This window comes from Cyclopterus lumpus, chromosome 4, assembly GCF_009769545.1.
Source record: "Cyclopterus lumpus isolate fCycLum1 chromosome 4, fCycLum1.pri, whole genome shotgun sequence".
NCBI classification, from domain to species: Eukaryota; Metazoa; Chordata; class Actinopteri; order Perciformes; family Cyclopteridae; genus Cyclopterus; species Cyclopterus lumpus.
The window spans coordinates 3,388,164-3,407,411 of record NC_046969.1 but is presented as its reverse complement, the minus strand read 5'-3'; the positions used below and the strand labels follow the sequence as shown (position 1 = coordinate 3,407,411).

General features: G+C 44.2%; 1 protein-coding gene across 1 annotated transcript; it reads left to right on the top strand.

Moving 5' to 3' along the window:
* Positions 1-1,269: 1,269 nt before the first annotated feature.
* Positions 1,270-18,339, top strand: b4galt6 (UDP-Gal:betaGlcNAc beta 1,4- galactosyltransferase, polypeptide 6). The gene is made up of 9 exons (XM_034530240.1): positions 1,270-2,104; positions 7,551-7,667; positions 9,941-10,054; positions 10,391-10,515; positions 10,708-10,824; positions 11,272-11,459; positions 11,630-11,752; positions 13,090-13,191; positions 14,089-18,339. Exons 1-9 carry the CDS (start codon positions 1,990-1,992, stop codon positions 14,234-14,236), a joined length of 1,149 nt encoding a protein of 382 aa, XP_034386131.1. The 5' UTR covers positions 1,270-1,989; the 3' UTR covers positions 14,237-18,339.
* The last annotated feature ends 909 nt before the right edge of the window (positions 18,340-19,248 follow it).

The following is a 19,248-nucleotide window of genomic DNA, read 5'->3' as shown; positions in this document are numbered from 1 at the left end:
GTGTGGGGTAACAGTTCCCAGAACAGCGTGGCCAAAAGTCCTCTGTTTTCATCATCGCGCAGCCTCTTCCTTCACTTTGATTCATACGTCACGTCACCAGCATTCAGTTTGTGGCAGACAAACTGAATGCTGGGTAGAAGGCTGGAGATCACCTATACTTTTCCTTCTTCTTGTCAACAAATTCCATGTGCTGATCCACAACCAACAGTGAACGTATCTGCTAACAAGTATTGTGTGTGAATTACAGCCTGATGCGTCTTCTTCCTCTGTGCCGTAGAGCTCCATTAAAAACACCATCAGTGTGACTCACTGATGTGCACTGGGTGACATGTTCCTTCATCACCAGCAGGGCTGCTGTCGAGTAGTCTTCTTTTGCTGAGGAAGGTTCCCAACTGGAGTTGCAGCCATCATAAGAGCTGGTCTGCTTCTCTAAATGCTAGAGAGGAGCTTCAGTGATTCATATGTTATCTCCTGTAGCATATAGGTACACTGGACCATATTTTACAATATGAAAGGAGATAATGCCGTCCCACAATTCCTTGCGGCAGCAACATTCGAAGCGACGCACCATTCAATAACATCTGCCGTCACAGTTTAATTGTACACTATGAATCCATTGAGGACCTGCTTCTTAGGAGGTTCTTATTGGACAGGAATTCTTACTTTAATTGTCGTCATTGAGTTTGTCATTGCAGCCTGCTCATTGTACATGTGTTTGAATAAAGTTGCTTATAAAACAAACAAACAAACCTCCATAAAGTCCAGTGGGATTCTCTTAGAACTTTTCTTATCAATCATCCTTCACATCTCTCCTTGACCTCACAACGTTTTCCAATGAGGTCAAGGAAATGTTGTTTGGAAAATGATTTGACCCCAGCCTCTTATAGATATCTTCTGATTGGGCCATGAGTGCAAAGGTCTGTTTCTGAGTTGTGAGGCAGAGCCTAAATGGAAGCTGACATTCACACCTCACAAATCACTCATTTAAATGAAAAATATGTGCAGGCACCACTGTAGTGGTGAGCATCTGGGACTGTAACTGTTTTTAATAATAATAATAATAATAATAAAACTCTATTTTATTTTATGTGTCAGTTTGAACTTTTGAACTCTGCTGACATTTTGCACTTTGAACTTTGTATAAAACGTTTGCTCTTCTAATTGGGAAAGTAAAAAAATAAAAAATAAAATAGGGGGGGGCTGCGCAGAGGAGGAGAGGGAAGACACTCCGCCGCACCAGCCGCACAGCACACACAGGTTTCCATGGCGACGCGGAGAGGACAGGAGGGGAACGGGTTGTTACGCCCACCGGAAACGGTCTCTGCAGTGCCAGCAGAAAAAATGAAAAGGAGGTGGACCTGCCTTCCCATTTATTGAGTTTATTCCTCGCATATTTTCCCTGCACGCGTGCGTTTTGAATGCCACAATCGTGCGGAAGCAGCGTGGAGACTCCCGGTGGCATGACTGGACGTGGACTGTGTTCGCCGTCTGACAAAGTAGTGCGCCGACCGGGTTGGGAACGACGCACCGGCCGAGAGTAGACCGAGCGGTTGAAGGCAGCGCGGTCCTGCCCATTTTCAATGACCACCCTTCAGTGCTAGCGAGACAAGCTTCGCTGGCGACACCGCGACCATGGGAGGCTACCATGAGTCTACTTAAGTAGTATTGCCGCCGAGCCCCCCTCCCCTCCGTAGAATAACGGTTCCAACATGCCCGACTGGTGGTGCTCCATGAGGCTCTCCTTTGCCTGATATCAGCGTTACAGGCCTGCTTTTTCCATCTGGAAATTTCTTGGCAGGGGAAAGCAGGCCGGCTAGCACCGCTAGCGTTCGCCTTTTCCGGGCTGCGTCTCTGGGGCTCGACGGTGCAGATTGTGTCCATGCCCACGCCCGTGACACTGTCGACTATCAATTTGGGGACTTTGTTTAAACTCCCAAGAAGTGTTTTATGGGATTCATATCGGCGAGCAAGACGCGGGCCTAAGCCAAGATGGTGAACTGGAGGCGGCTGCTGCGAATGTCCAACCGCTCGTTCCTGGCCTTCATATTCTTCTTCTCCATGTCCACCACTTGTCTCTACTTCATCTATGTGGCTCCTGGAATAGGTTAGTTACCAGAGGTTTACACTAATCGCCTCACGGGGCGACACTTAATGTGCTTATGTCGGGATTATCTCCCGCCGCTCAACAAGCTCCGGCTGCTGTCACAGTCCGTGCTAACGCTAAATACGCGAGCTACCGGGCTAATTATCCCGCAGCGCTTGGGACCCCCCCCCCCCCCGGGCCATGGTGTCCAGCGAGCCGCTCGCTGCTTTGCGATGCTTTGGAGCAGAATGTGTCTCCCACTGGAGGAGGTCTAAATATTGTCCCTTTTGTGTTGAAAGGTTGATGTACCCTGGAGTCGCATGGCTGGCTTGTTTGTGAATGAATGAACTGTCGGGGTCACTGCTCGCGTGCATGTTTAGGAGGTTCGACCCAGGCGACCTCCACTCAGCAGGTCGGGCTGGGATTTAGAGGTCTACTGGTTCGAGTGTGTTCCCCGTCTCCCAACGTCCCAGTGTTTCTATTGAGAATTAGTCAGCGTTTAGTCCACAGGGTCATATGGACAGTCTTGCTGGTGAAGAAGTCTCTGGAACAATGTTATAACTAATATGGGACACTGAACTCTGGCTATCCTGCTTCAATGCGTGTGTTTATACAGTTGATGTTTAGATAACTTGGTACACTGTATCTAAGTAAACTCCATAATTTGATATTATTGACAAGACCCCATTCCTGATAGAGCAATATAATAATCCACTATAATATGTAGCAGCCCTGATGTTTGACCGATCAGATGGGTGTCCTTGACTAGAACCCCTGCCCCCCATCCATCCAAATTGCTCTTCCATAAATAATATTGTGGAATAAGTTTCTGCTGGTGTGAGTGCTTACATCGACTTGTCATGGAAGCGGATGCCAAAGTGATACTCTGGGCTGGTTACCGTGTGCTCGTTGTTGTGTGTGCTGCTTTCGTTGTTTTGACATTTCTGTGCGTCTTTGTCTCCCATATTATATGATGATGGTAATTTTACTGGCAATTGGCGGGAGTTATGTTTGGGAGGAGAGGCAGTTCTGGGGAAAAATTCACTGAAGACTTCTGTGAGAGGTCCAGCTGTAGGGCTGCAAGGAGATGAGACGGCCCAAACGGGGGGCATTTGGGTTCTACATTCAGACTGTTAGTTGGTGGGAATGAGGTGTTGTACCTTTTCAGCTTTTGTTGTACTGCATTACAAACAATATGTAAAGGAAACCTGAAGTGTTATTGTGTTTTGGACCTCTCCATATGTCAGGGGTATTTTCCCAGTATTGTATTACCAAAGATGGAAGCAGCAAAACATATCCAGCCTTATTAAATGGTTATAGTAAAATTATAGTTCATGTACTCACTGCCAATTACTTATATGGTAACATATTCAACAAAGATCTCACAGAAACACTTATTTTGTCTTGCACATCTCCGTTAATGTTCGGGTTAGTTGGGATTTTAAAGCTCGGGTTGGTAATCTTGACATTCCAATAGTGCTGGATTAAAATCTCCCAGTGTTTCCAGCTCTTTTCCAAAGAAAGAATCCAGCAGCACTGGCTCAAAGTTACTGAGAAAGTAGGCCATGGAGTCACAACACTGACAGTCCACCTCCTTCCAAAACCACTCCCACTAAATTATGGCTCTGGTAATAATCACAGCTGTGAGCTCCGGTGATGTAAAGGAGAATTCCTCAAAAAACGTAAACTCCTTTTAAGAATTGTGACATTTTAGCCATGTCTTTTTGCCACATCTTGTATCGGTTTCAAATGACAATGTTTACAAGTCAGGTGTTTTCAGGAGAATGCGCTTCCATGTCGATATTTAGCCATAGATTTATTCATAACAACCCTGTTTATCACTGCACAACAGCTAGTGAAGTTGGCGTGACAGGAATCCATGACTCCACAGATATGAATTATTGACAGCGTCCTGCCGATCGGTGTAATGCGGAGGCATACAGAGTGAGTGATTGGAGGGCCATAATGAATGTAGAGACTCTATGACAAAGCATGACACAACAGACTACTTGTATTGGGGGTTTCGTTGCCACGCGTCTCCACATTGCACGTGGTTTTGGAATTGCAGGCAGTTCATTGCTGCAGCTAGCTACAGTGTAGGTGATGTGTGCAAGTCGGACAGGAAGTACTTAAGCTCGAGCTGTGTGTGACAGCATGAGCACGCAGGTCTCCTCTCTGGATGCTAACTCGCTGCAGAGCTCTGAATGGGCTGCGGCCCACAGGATGTCGCCGGCTGCGCTATATGCTGTGGACTCTCGGCCGGTCTGTGCTCGCTGGGCTCGACGCTTCAGTCAACAACGAGAATTTAATTTGAGAACTCGGGACTGTCATTTCATGCTTTGCTTGTTCTGCCTTCCCTGTGACTAATTGTGACTTCTCCAGCATGTGTGCATTAGAGGAGTGGAGTACATATGGATAAGTGTGTTAGTCTGGCACATATAGAGGGAAATATTTATCTTTTTTTAAAAAGTGCAATTCAGCCATCTTTTTTTCTTTTTAAATCGTGAACCGAGGATGACACTATTTTGGTGTTGGGGGTTTGTCGAAGCAACCATTGTTACTGTGTTCACCAGCTGATTATCTGAACGGAGGCGTGTCCTCTGCTTTCCGGCCCGTTTTGACCTGTTTGTTTTTGTTCTGAACCCTGTAACTTGCTCACCAGCAGCGACCTGGCTGCTCTGTGATAAGACGCTTATCAGCCCCAAACACTCTCCTGCTGACTCGTTCACTCTGAAACCGGTGTGCTGGCCAATAGGAAGAATGACAGTTATGACGATAGATCTGTGGATGGATGTAAATGTGTTGACTTCTAGAGACGGGTCTGCACCGTGGTAGTTATCCCGGTACATTCTGTGGGTGTGTTAACAAATCAATATTGTCATATATTTAGTTTGTTTTATTGGCCAAAGCAAACGTGGATTTTTGATAATGGCAATATCCCCAGATAATTTTCAGGATAAGATAAGTCAGGCTTTTTTGTTCCACAAAGCAAGTTTGGCAAATTCACCATAGCAACACATCCAAAAACTTTAACCTGCTCCCAGCGCAGGCTAATTTAAGTTAGCTGGATAAGCTGGCCACTCCCCCGGAAGAAAATGTCAGCTCCCTTCCTCAGATCCCATTGATGAAGGAGCGATATTAGTTAGATTAGCGTTTTATAGGGAGAGAGTTCTCCGAGATCGCCGTGACCCGTTATCACGTGATGATGACTACGAGCACTATCGATTCTGCCCACAAGGAATCATTTATTTACAGACCTTCTGGAGCCATACATTGAACACCACACACCGCAGCAGAGCATTGACTGTCTCACAGACTGTATGCAGAGCCTTGTGATACATTGCTGTACAGTGTCAGCGATGCCGAACATCGGGAAAGCCGCTGCATGCCGTGCTGTTCGTAAAGTTTATTTGGCGCTTAAGAAACTTCTGGATGTGTTCATTACATTCCCTGGCCATGTCCAAGTAAATGCAATCAAAGAGGGCTTTTATGGAATTGCAGGTAATTCAATATTTCACCATTCAATGAAAATGCATTCCTATCACTATTCATTACAGAGCTTACCATTATGCCCTATTCATTGCCCTCAGCAGGAGTAACATCTGGAGTCTTATGTCCTCCACCCGTCTTGACTAAATTAACGCTCTTTTTGTTTGACACTGGCGAGCTGTTCAATACATTACCATGGCACATATTGTATTGACTCACCATATTGAATAATGTTTTTGTGCTTAGTTTTTACTTGCTCCCATGTCCTCTTGATGGCTGGGTTGCAACTACATGGGGGTTGAAAGCACTCATAATTATGACAGTGTTATTCATATCATTATTGTAGAACATGATTAAGGTGGACTCATGAGAAGAATAGAGAGAATCACACACACTTTCTTTTCACTGCTTCAATTGATTGAATTTCTGATTATGAATAATACATACATACATACTGATCCGCCCATACACAGATTCGCACACACATATTCAAACTCCTAGTTCTATATGGTAATCTACACAAACATACATGATCCATAAGCGCATACGGTACATATATCCTCATAAGTATCTATTCATTTGTATCAATTAGATACTCTTTGGACTTGTTTTTATCTAATTATTCTAAAAGAGTTGAGTTATTTTAGATCGCATTGGATGATGCATTCCATTAAGCCAACTGCCAGCAGGCACATTTAAAGAAATCTAATCTGATTGATTGGGGTGATGAGGCACTTAAAATGAGCCGATATATTTTCCCAACACTTATGCTGCGTTCACACCAAAAGTATTGCGAAAGTCAATGCACAGACAGCAAATTTTCATCCAGTCGTAGTCGGTGAAAGTCACCGAGCTGTGTGAGCCTACGGGTGATGTTATGAACCCAAACATGAGGGTGTTAGATGATCCAACGTTAATGGGATGTCCACAACAAGTTTAAACCAGAAATAGTGGTTATTTCTTCCATGGTGGATGGTGGAAATGATAACTGAATCCACAGAGTAAAACCACAGAGATAAGCCACGCCCCCTCTCCAGCGCGAATGGTAAACTCAAGCGAGGAAACGCATAATGCTGCTTTGGTGTGAACGCAGCATTATGCGTTTAACTTGTCTGCGATATTTTACCATGCTTCTTGTCTAGGCCTCGTGGCGATGTTAGATTTTGCCATGATTATGGTCTGGAATTCCTCATATACGTTCATGATCATCTCCCGCTCGTCAGCGGAGAAAAAAAGAGGCTGCTCTTTTGAGTTTATTTGCATTACTGTTAGAAAATCATGGTTTCGGTGATCGACGCTTCCCCCTTGTGAAGTAGGACTATCCTGATTACTGAAGTCTGGTTCAAATTAACGAGATTGTTTGAGCGCGGATCAGCCTGTGAGAAACCGAGATAGCCTGATTTCAATCATCGGGTTAATTTAAGCTGGATAATAGGACATTTGATCGACTTAGTTGAACCACGTACGAGGAACGGGGCCCAGGTGTCCCTAGTACAAGCCAACGTCTGTTTCAGTCAAACTCTGCTCTGGTTGGTTGGGGCAGTTGTAATTACAGTAATGGTACTCTGTTGTGGACAAATCATCCGGCTATACGAAATAGACAGAATTTAATTACATGTGTAGGAAATACAAGTCTGGTGCTGCAAAGTGCTCCGAGTCATTACCAGCTGCAGTGTTGTTTTCTAGAGAAGATACTTTACTGTCCTGACGTGTGTGAATGAATGAACTGTCGGGGTCACTGCTCGCGTGCATGTTTAGGAGGTTCGACCCAGGCCACTGTCCTGAAGTCAGTGCACCTGCCACTTCAAACAGCATTAAACTACTTTAACTGTTGATTCATGTTGAATGTCATTCAATGTTTCTCGCTGCAGATTGATTTTTTTGTTGTGACTGAAACGATAACATCGCTCTGTTAGCTTGTGTTGTATTTAATGCAGTAAGTCCAGCTAATTGCTTGTTTTCCCTGTCTTTCCTTCAGCCAACACATACTTCTTCATGGTGCAGGCTCAGGGCATCATGTTGAGGGACAATGTGAGGACCATCGGCCAGATGATTCGATTGTACACCAACAAGAACAGTACGCTCAACGGGACGGGTGAGTCATGCACAATCAGTTCTTGCTATGGGGGGATTGTCTTGAAGAAGAGTGACCCTGGGCGGTCCACTATTTCAATTCAACCGAAGGAACCTGATGTGACGAAGAAATGTATCTGTGATTCCATTCTGGCTATATGGGGTTCTGAATGTCAGATTTCACAGAGAACAGCTTGGTTTCTCCAAAATCAATAATGATAAATAGCCTTTCATGGTATAACTATCTCCTTAGTGTGCGTGAACAGTTCACCATGTAGACTAGGTTGCGCTATACAAACAGGAATCAGAGCAGCGTCCTGGTGACGGCCTCAGAAAGGCTAAATAACAACATCAAATCAAAGACTACAGTTATATTTTAGAGCATGCGCATAAGAACGTAGCGCTAACAGAATGATTAATATATTTAGAATTTATGAATTAATCTTAGGCTTGCAGGGGTCTTGCTGTCTCTTTCTCTCTCCGTCTGTGCATTACTGAAATGGGAGTAATGGAATTATGGCTGAAAGTTATATTTACAAACAGGAATAGCAAGCAGGCTATCGACCTCCTCTGTTTTAGGAGTGCAGATGGGGCCACATCGACTAAACACCCGACACATAACAAAGGGCTGTGCTAAACAACAAGAGATGCATCTCAGCCAATAATGTTGTTCTTTTGACAGTTGTTCTATAAATAACATCCATCTTAAACACAGGGGGATTAAATATTCAAAAAATAGTAATAATAATAAGTCGACAATAGGCAAGACTTGACCAGTTAGATTAATATGTAAATTCTTAGTCAAGTAAAAGAAAGTCAGTGTGACGTCTGCAGGAGATCAGTGTCAGCGGCAGAGAAGGAGATGACTGGTGAGGACAAACTGGTTGGTTTCATTTGAGCTCTGATCCTTCCAAATGAACCAGTAGTAATAGCTAAAAGATACATGAAGCCCAGTAAAAGTACATTCCTGGAGTGTAAAAGTATGGAGTAGTTTAAACGGAAATATTGAAGTACAAGTAGTCCTGTCAAATCTGTACTTTTCACCACTGTATTATGTGATTGTGTGCTAAAACTCCAGGACAATATGGGTAATACTCCCAACATCTACGTAGAAGTATTTTGGTAGTGAAGTGATGGTGCTGCAGTACCAGTTTAAAGTTACTTAAAGAACACACTGATTGTTCCACCCTAGAAAAATGTGTGACTAGAAATGTGGTTGTGATGACCAACCAGTAAACGTTGAGCCTTATCATTGAATGTAGATGGTGCGATTTGAAGTATTATACCCGAGGTCGGGGGATTATGGATTTGAAGTATTATACCCACGGTCGGGGGATTATGGATTTGAAGTATTATACCCGAGGTCAGGGTTTATGGTTTAAAGTATTATACTCGAGGTCGGGGGATTATGGTTTGAAGTATTATACCCATGGTTGGGGGATTATGGTTTGAAGTATTATACCCAAGGTCGGGGGATTATGGATTTGAAGTATTATACCCACGGTCGGGGGATTATGGATTTGAAGTATTATACCCGAGGTCGGGGTTTATGGTTTAAAGTATTATACTCGAGGTCGGGGGATTATGGTTTGAAGTATTATACCCATGGTTGGGGGATTATGGTTTGAAGTATTATACCCGAGGTCGGGGGATTATGGATTTGAAGTATTATACCCACGGTCGGGGGATTATGGATTTGAAGTATTATACCCGAGGTCGGGGTTTATGGTTTAAAGTATTATACTCGAGGTCGGGGGATTATGGTTTGAAGTATTATACCCATGGTTGGGGGATTATGGTTTGAAGTATTATACCCGACGTCGGGGCTTTATGGTTTGAAGTATTATACCCGACGTCGGGGCTTTATGGTTTGAAGTATTATACCCGACGTCAGGGATTTATGGTTTGAAGTATTATACCCGACGTCAGGGCTTTATGGTTTGAAGTATTATACCCGACGTCAGGGGTTTATGGTTTGAAGTATTATACCCGACGTCAGGGGTTTCATGGTTTGAAGTATTATACCCGACGTCAGGGCTTTATTGTTTGAAGTATTATACCCGACGTCAGGGGTTCATGGTTTGAAGTATTATACCCGACGTCAGGGGTTTATGGTTTGAAGTATTATACCCGACGTCAGGGGTTTATGGTTTGAAGTATTATACCCGACGTCAGGGGTTCATGGTTTGAAGTATTATACCCGACGTCAGGGGTTTATGGTTTGAAGTATTATACCCGACGTCAGGGGTTTATGGTTTGAAGTATTATACCTGACGTCGGTGTTTTTTGCTGCAGACTATCCTGACGGCAGTAACTCCAGTGAATACCTGGTGCAGCCAACCACGTACCTCCCGGAGAACTTCACCTACGCCCAGAACCTCCCCTGCCCAGAGCGATTACCTTCTATGAGTGAGTAGAGACTCGTACCCAACACCATTCACACGGCAGGCCATTTAGCTCTCATGTCACGCTCCGGTTGGGAGGGAATCCCACGGATACCAGATGGCTGCTGTATAGGAAATCCGCACCAATTGTATTATTTATTTATTTATTTAAGTCTGACCTGCAGACACTTGCAGAGGTAAAGCATGTCACAGGTACACGTCATCCAAAAGTGTCTTTTCAAACAGGAGCCGATGACGGTCTTTTCTTGTGACAGCGTTGTGTTTTCCCGTGGAGTGGTTCTAATGTACTCTGTAATGTTGCTGCATCAGTGGAATAGTCTCTCCAAACACCTCTCCACAGAGGGCCTTATGGACGTGAACATGACGGAGATCCCTATGGAGGAGATAGAGCAGAAGTTCTCCAAGTTTTATGACATTGACTTCGGAGGCCATTGGAAACCAAAGGACTGCAGTCCTCGCTGGAAGGTGGGTTCATGAATATTACAAGTCTGGTAATTATATACCTTGTCAGCAAAAAGTACATTCTAATGTAATATATATCCAGTAAAGTGTCAGTGTTGCAGAATATATGCTTCTGGAAAACCAAAAAGCTTATAAACCAGAAGGATTTAGTTGGTACAGTCTGGGTGGATTCTTACTCTCATCCTGGTCCTGTAGGTGGCCATCCTGATTCCATTTAGAAACCGCCATGAACATCTGCCCATCCTCTTCCAACACCTCATCCCCATGCTGCAGAGACAGCGGCTGCAGTTTGCCTTCTACGTCATCGAACAGGTACAGTCTGTTGGGGTGTGTGTGTGTGTGTGTGTGTGTGTGTGTATGTATTTTGGATATCTACTAGAGATGTGAATCTTCACTGGCCTCGCTGTTATGAGTCACCTATCAAAGGTTCTTGATGCATCTCAATGTATCCACAGCATCAGTTTTCTGAGGTTTTATTTAATTAATTTTTTTTAATTATAATTTTCGCCAACATAGACAAGAGAAACTGGCATGAAGGTGAAGGACGAAAATCCACAGTAAAGACTCCCTAAGCTGAAAGGAAACCAAAACCCTGTCACTGTGTCGATGCATAATGGTCCTTATCAAGAGATGTCCTCACCTCTACAAGTCTAACATCTGTCTGTCTGTCTGTCTGTCTGTCTGTCTGTCTGTCTGTCTGTCTGTCTGTCTGTCTGTCTGTCTGTCTGTCTGTCTGTCTGTGTGTGTGTGTGTGTATAGAGTGGAAGCCAGCCCTTCAACAGAGCCATGCTCTTCAACGTGGGGTTCCTGGAGGCCATGAAGGACCTGGACTGGGACTGCTTGATCTTCCATGATGTGGATCACATCCCCGAAAACGACCGGAACTACTACGGCTGCGGTCAGATGCCGCGTCACTTCGCCGCCAAGCTGGACAAATACATGTACATGTGAGTTTGTCATCACGGTACTGAGAACGTATAGAATGTAAAAAGGCAAAATGACCTGTAGATGTTAAAAGGCAGCACTGACTTGAGACGAACATGAACTATTTGGCCATGCGGGGAGCGGTCCTGATCGCGCGGCTCTGTGTTGGACTCATGTTTGCCGTTGTTTCCAGTCTTCCATACAGCGAGTTCTTCGGTGGGGTGAGCGGTCTGACTGTGGAGCAGTTCCGCAAGATCAATGGCTTTCCCAATGCATTCTGGGGCTGGGGAGGAGAGGATGATGACTTGTGGAATAGGTGAGTCTACTAAAGAGGAGTCAACGATATGTTTGTGAAATGTGGGGTCCAGTTTCTACCTGGTGTTAGGGACACAGAACATGTTCTATTCCTTTGCTGAATGTCGTACAGCAGCAGACCACGACAGGCTCACTGTGGTGTCCATGGCAACCTACTGAAGCTATCTGCACAAGATAGATTAGACCCTGATTATTCCCACAGCGTGCCTCCGTACAGTAAGCAACATGGCCAGCACGAGCTGACATAAAACACCAGTTCCAACTGGACTCTCTCCCGTAGACGGCTAGGTGACCAAGGAGTCAACGTCTTCTACCATTTACTGGTGGATTACAGTCTAATGTAGCCGAGAGCGCAACCTCCTCTCTGGGATTTCTTCTGACAGATTTCAATAGTTTGCTTTACAATTGAATTTAAACGCGACTAATGAATCCTAGATGTTTTATTTTGTGTCAATAAAACAACTAATGCAGCAGAGTTTGTTTCTGGATGGTCCAGGCTCCCTTTTTGTGGTTTTGTTCCTGGGTCGTAGTGTTAGCAACACCGGCTACTGTCCAGATCTTGTCATGATAAAGGCGGAGTAATAAAAATAGAGCCTTCATCGTCCCGAGGGGTTGCCACCCGGTGGCACATAGAATTGCATTATGAGGCTTATAGGGAACCAATCCAAACGCAGATTGAGTCTTTTCTCTATTTAGTGGCAGTCAAGTGTCCCAGAATCACTCCTGAGCTCTCAACTCGCAGTAAAAGACTGTTGAAGTCTGACTTATGAATGTTGTGGTTGGTTCTGAAAAAATGTCCCCCGTGTCACAGCTGAAGTTCTTTGTTGAGCGGTTTCTGAGGCGAGACCACATGTTCTGCTTTGCGATGCACAAAATCCGCCTCATAACCTTTACCTCGGTACGCGTTCCCAAAGCGGCTCCCCTCTCTATCAATCCTTCGGTCTGACCTCCATCTCTTGCACCTTCTAACAGATCAGGACTCTGATGGCTGTCAGCACAGATGGGAGTTGATAAAGTGCTTTCCTAGTCCTAAAAGTAGGATACAACAATATGCATCGCTGAGTTTTTGAACTGAATGATTTCCTGCTCTCTTGAGAAATAAAATGTTTTCTGAGGTTTATCTTCTCCCCACATGTACTATCAGTTCAGTGGTTTACTAGTCTGGTGTTTAAGAATAGCAGTGCTGTAAGAGCTACCTGCAAGTAGAGCTTCATCCTGTTTCCAGCAGCAGATTGTTGGTAGACTGTCAACAGTGTTCACAGCTTCAGATGAACTAGAGCCCAGTGGATTGGTGCTGGTTCAAACGCTCATACTGGTTCTATGCTGGTCTCCCCTCAGGGTTCACTATGCTGGTCTGAATGTCACGCGACCAGAGGGAGAGATCGGCAAGTACAAGTCAATTCCTCACCACCACAGAGGAGAGGTGCAGTTCCTCGGGAGGTAAGACCGCTTTGAGTGTCCACAGCCACGGCTCTATTCTGAAGAAGACTCAGAGTCTTTCTCATCGACTCCTGAAGGGAAGAGGAGTTCGGTTGGAATGTTAATATATCCAGCAGCAAAAAAGTGAACCGCTGCAGACCACCTGCTGGACTCGGTCCAAAGAACCCCGAAGCCCCGCCCCCTCCTCTGAGCGACGTTTGCGTGTTCATTCAAATGAATATTGAGCAAACAAATTGTCCACATTTCTTTTCATCTAACTTCACCAGATAAGGGTTCCAGTGCTTGTTTTTAGCTTTTTATTTCCTCAAAAAGTAATGTTACTGAATAAGTGGAACTTATTTTAGATTCACAATGTAACGTATATGTGATTTGTTAGCTTTAAACATTCCCTTAAGTAGGCTGGTGATATTTGTTGTTGTCATGTTGATATCTCTTCTTCCTTTGTGCCATCGAGCTCCATTAAAATGTAGTTTGGACTCCGTCTCACATCTAGACATGCACTGATAGCTGGATTGGTGATACAAATATATTATTTTATTTAACTATTTTATTAAATAACATTTCTATTCATGTATTTATTTGTCACATTTTAATTTGACAAATTTAGGAAGTCAAACTCTGGTATCTGATTGGTACTCGCCGCCACTAATATACACCTAAGGTGTATTAATCCACTGAGGAAAATAGTCCCTAACAAATGCACTATTTCCTCTTGCTGGTTTGATTTTAAAACTACAGTAAGCAGCTGTTTTATGAAATAAATGAGCCATTTAGTTTGAATGAAAGTTGTTTGTGAGCTCACAGACTTTTGGTTATTATTGAAGGCGTGACAGGACAGCTGAGGGCCACAGCTGTACGTCTGTAGGACATTGATCTGAGCCGTGTGACTGTCTGCAGGTATAAACTGCTGAGGTACTCCAAAGAGCGGCAACACTTGGACGGCCTCAACAACCTCCATTACAGCCCCCATTCGTCCCTCAGCAGCCTCTACAAGAACATCACGGTGGACCTGAGCCCAGAGCTCGCCCCCATCGCAGACTACTGAACTGCCCTTCTCCACACACCCCTGCTTCTTTGCGGCCTGGCCTCCCCAGGAGAGGAGAGGAGAGGAGAGGAGAGGAGAGGAGAGGAGAGGAGAGGAGAGCTGGAGGCCCAGAGGGAGGGGTGAAGAAGCCACGAAATGCTGCCAAGAAATCATAGCGAGGGGCAAAAAAAAAAAGGAAAAAAACCGAAGAGGCGGTGGCAAGTCTCTCAACGTGAACTGTTGATTGTGTGTGTGTGTGTGTGTGTGTGTGTGTGCGCGCGAGATGGGTGAGTTGCTGCATGTCTTTTGGTCTGCCGGCTTAACTACTACAAGTTGACATGAGTTGGTTGAGGTTGGAGGGAGCAGCAGCGGCTCAGCTCTGATGTTTGCTGCAAAGCCTTAACGTGGCAGAACCACGGCTCCCTCCGCTCGGCGCCGCTTCACTTCTGATGTTTCACCGTCACCTTACAAGCCAACAGACAAGCTCTTGTCTCACTTTCGACTATAGTTTGTTTTCTACATATCATTTTGTCAGGCGAAAGTATTCCTTTTCTCAAACTGAGCGAGGTTGACGTTAAAGTTTGTGATGTAAATTTATCACTTTTCTTTTTTTATTCTTCTTTCTTTCTTTTTTGATACGTGGTATTTATTTTCTCTTGATTCGGGAAGTTCGAAGGAGCACTCCAGTCGGTGTCACTCAAGTGTTCGCTGCTTGTTTTTTGCTGCACTGCTGCTGAATCCGCATGAACATGTATGTAAATATCGTAAAAGCTCGAACACAGAACACAGATATGTAAATATGGGCCTTTAAATGCTCGGGCGTATTACAGTGATATTCCAGTGGGTTTGAATTTTATTTTGGCAGCTACCTTTGTTCTAAGGATTTAATAAGAGTGAGTGGTTTCTTCCTGACAGGAAGATCTTCTAACAATATAGGATGTTTGGCTTAAAAAAAAAAACCCAGAAGTATCCAAATCTTAAGGTTTGACATTATCTTTTGCATGCCTTAATTTATTTTTGTTTACCAGATTTTGTTCTTTTTATATCAAACATTTCAAACATAAGTTATTTCATCAGTTAGAGATGTGTATATTCTTCATTTTGCCTTGTTGTGCTTTATTATTTCTTCTTTTTGAGGTGAACTGTGTGAAAAGATTAGAGCTGCTCCTCAGAAGGAGGGAGGTGTGGCCAAGTCTCATGTAAGAGTGTATATATCTTTTGTCTCGGATGTGTTTTTACTTTTAGATATTGTTTTTTTTATTTTTTATTCTGATGATTTAGTGCTGGACCATGTGATAAAGCTCTTCATTGTACTGTACCATGCGCTGAAGCATGGGGATTTGGGCTGGATGCTGTGTGTCTGGACTGTAGTGTAGTTATTTTGTAAAGGCAGTCAGAAGGGCCAGAATGAGAGAACTGCTGTTCTTGAATGGCACGCGCTGTGAAAAGTTTAATTTTCTTCGAGCTTTGAGCACTATAACATAGAGAGAGACGTGTAGGCAGATTATTTTTTGACCAGATGTTCTGGTGTTCACTGTTAAGACCTCTAGGTTTTGAATTTGACAATGAATAGTTGTGTGTTAGAACGCTTTCCTGAGACCTTAGAGTCCCAACTCTGACCATTTCTGTCCCACGCCTTCGTCCTGTTGCTCGCTCCATGAGAGGCCCCTGTACACTGTGCCCTTATTGGCCCTTCATCTCATTGAGCCTTTGGAAGAACCTCAGAACTACAGGGTCTCCGTGTGACTGCTGCAGGGACCCTCGTCTACAGACCAACCAATCAGACGAACTGGTGGTCCATAGCTCCAGGCACCACGGTAGCTTTCCATGAAGTCCATTCAATAGCTGTTCTGGAGCTTTTGATCTTATCACATGGTCTTCATCAACGGATGGATTTTGCCCCATCGCCGTCTAGTCGTAGATGGATCGAGGGCAGCAGATATCCAACAAGGCAACCTCTGGCTGCTGATAAAGATCATGTGAAATGAAGAAGCTACTAAATGGTCCTGTGAGATGAGCGCGAGTGGCAGCAGGTGAATGAGGCACGGAGTTTCTTCTCCGAGATGAAACAATTTTTCGATTTTAATCAATTGGTAGATTGACATAAAGTTAATCTGAGACTAATTTCATAGGTTATGGGAATACTCCCCCTGTGTAACCTTGGGTACTTGAAGGAAACGGTGATGAGATTTGGTGAGTGGATGGTCAGTAAGATGCAGGTTTCAGGTATGAAGTGGCCAGAGTCACGTTTCTGTTTCAGTTTTGAAGAATCGCATGTCCGTCAGTGCAGCCAGGGGAAAGGCCGTCTTCAAGCCACCAGATATATCCCGACCTCACCCCTTCTCCCAAAAAAGCGATCGTCAACCTGTATGTGTTTCCAGAGTTTAAGATGTTCCTCAAAGTCTGATCCACAGAGCTTTAACGCTTCGTAGCAGGTCGGAAGAGACGATTGGCGTTGCAGTCCGTCTACTTCCTGTCTGGAGGAATGGGATGTTGGATTAGCAGACTGGTCCCCTTTCTTAGCTTAGCACCACACGTTAGCATATGCTGTTCATGGTCTGACTGTAGCAGTAAGCTGGAGCGTTATCAATATGTGGCGGCTCTCTGACTCCTGGGGTTCAGCTGGTTGGGGTGGATTGGAGTCTTCTTCCACCAACAGAAGCATAGTCGATGAGGCCAGAAGTACTGAAGTATTGATTTATTTCACTCATCGTTGGGCTTTCATTTTCTTCTCTCTGTTTATAGTTTTTATTACATTTTTTTGCAATTGCTGAAACACAATTTCTAAAACTAAACAAAAACTAAACCACAAAACATCTTGCTTCTCTTTCAAAAGCAAACGCATTCAAGACTATATATATATATATATACACTGTTCTAAAACGGATATTTCTGCCACATCGCAACTCATGTGTAGCATGCTGTAAATACAGAACACATATCTGAACACATGCAGTACATGGATTCATCTCAATACTCAATGTCCACCAAAGAGCAAACCTGAGTCATCTTTCACGCTCTAATCTGTAAGTGATCCAATTGATTCCACGTGTTTTTTCACAGGTGCATTCTGGGTGCAGGCATGATAGTGTTGAATTTCAATGGCAGTTTTTAGCAAGCAACACGCAAGCTTTTAGCCTTGAATGATGTGTCTGATGTCATTTGACACATCATGCTCAATAATTGTTCCACAAGCACCAGTTTTTGAGTCTTGGTAGTTGCAAAAAAATAAATGAATCCATGTGAGGAGAGCGTGTCCCGGCATGGGGAGGTGTTGGATGGTGTGACGAGGGAGTCGGCGTGGCCAGCTGATCTGGGGGTGTCAAAGTGCTAACTTTTCTAATGAGTTGTTGTTCGTCCTCGTCCCTGGTGAGGGAGGGAGGCCCTACAGCCCCTTCTCTTCACATGACTACCTAAAGTCTCAAAGTATGTGAGAGACGTATTCTGACGTATTCTGTGTTCCATTTTGCAGTATTTGTTTGTGCCTTTGAGTTTGTTTTCTTTCTTTTTCACTTTACATTGTGACTGAAGAGATTACAGATGTTTTGTCCCCCATTAAATAAACCATATCAAATCAAGAATCCAACACATGTGGTGATCCACATCGACCGTGGCTGCTGAGGTTTCATCTCATTCCACCAACAACAACAAAATGGAATACAAACCGAGCGTCACTGACTCCTATCGTCGACAAGTTCAAGCCCAACCTGTGAGGCTCCTGCAGCCTTCAATGTGCATTGGCCCAGCCGACACACACATGCACATACCTGGACAAAATAATGTGACCTCCTTCTAGTCTCCGTGTGCATGATGACCAGAGCAGCTTTCCACTGACGAGCGGTTCCAGCATGATGGTGATCGGACGCGGTCATTCCCCGGACTCAGCTATCTGGGTTCCAGGCTTTTACATCACGATGTTCATCATTGTATGACGTTATTTTTTTCTTTGCCTCTCAAAAATGTTAATTTGTAGAACTTGACTGATAGAAGGAGAGCAATGTGCATACAGAAAATATGCTCAATATGTGCTCATTCTGAACCTCCGTTGTATAACTTAATCCATGTCTGGGTCACCGTTCTTTCAGAACCACAGTTGAGGAAACTATATAAAGTATTAATCACAAGGTGTGGGTTCTGCAATTGGAGATTGTTCAACACGGTGATGTGTCGAGCCGATTAAATCATCTGATTATGGTCTGGCTGTGTGCGGCAACAAACAACGAGAACTTCATAGAAATGCCAAAGATGTGTTTGAAGGAATTGGCAAAGCCTTTGCAGTGTCCTTTAGTAGCGGTTCTGGAGCGTTGTGTTGACATCCAGTCTTCCTCAGCCGTCTCTCTTTAAAATACTACATGTTCAAAAATATGGATTTTAAACATTGAGTATTCCCGTCTGCTGGGGAAGATCATGTGACGCAGCTGAACAGCTCCCAATGGATATCCCAAGAATGAGTTTTCCCAAAAATGATTGAGATACTATTTCGACCCTTCGCATTGGTTGGCCACCAGAGGGTGCTGACGAGGTGTTAGCTGTAAAGTGTCCCACTCTCATCATAAACGCATTATAGTTTGTGTTCATGTAAAAATTAATACAGCTTCGACATGTTTGTGGCCACGTGTTTGTAGCCATCGGTGGATACAGTAAATGTGCCTGGAATTCCAGTATTAGTCCGGCTCTAAATAACCTTTGCAACTAAACAAAAAAACATCCTCTGAAGACCTGGAGGTGGAGGCTGAAAGCCCCCGAAAAAACCATTTCCAGTAAGGTGAGCTTGTGTTAAGAATTGTTATCGTCCAACTGTTTCCGCGGTCAGTATTGAACCCTCCAGCTCACTTCATGTCCATGACAAGGACGTTGATGCATTATATGAACTAAAGTAAGGCCTGAAACTAAATGACCCCCCCTCCCCCCCCCCTCCTGTTACCTTGGCGAGGGAGGTGTGACATGTCTTCTCTGATCCTCTGTATGTCCTCATCGTCTCATTGCACATAAGAAGGAAGCTCCACACCGAGCTGAGCCTGTTGACATGTTAA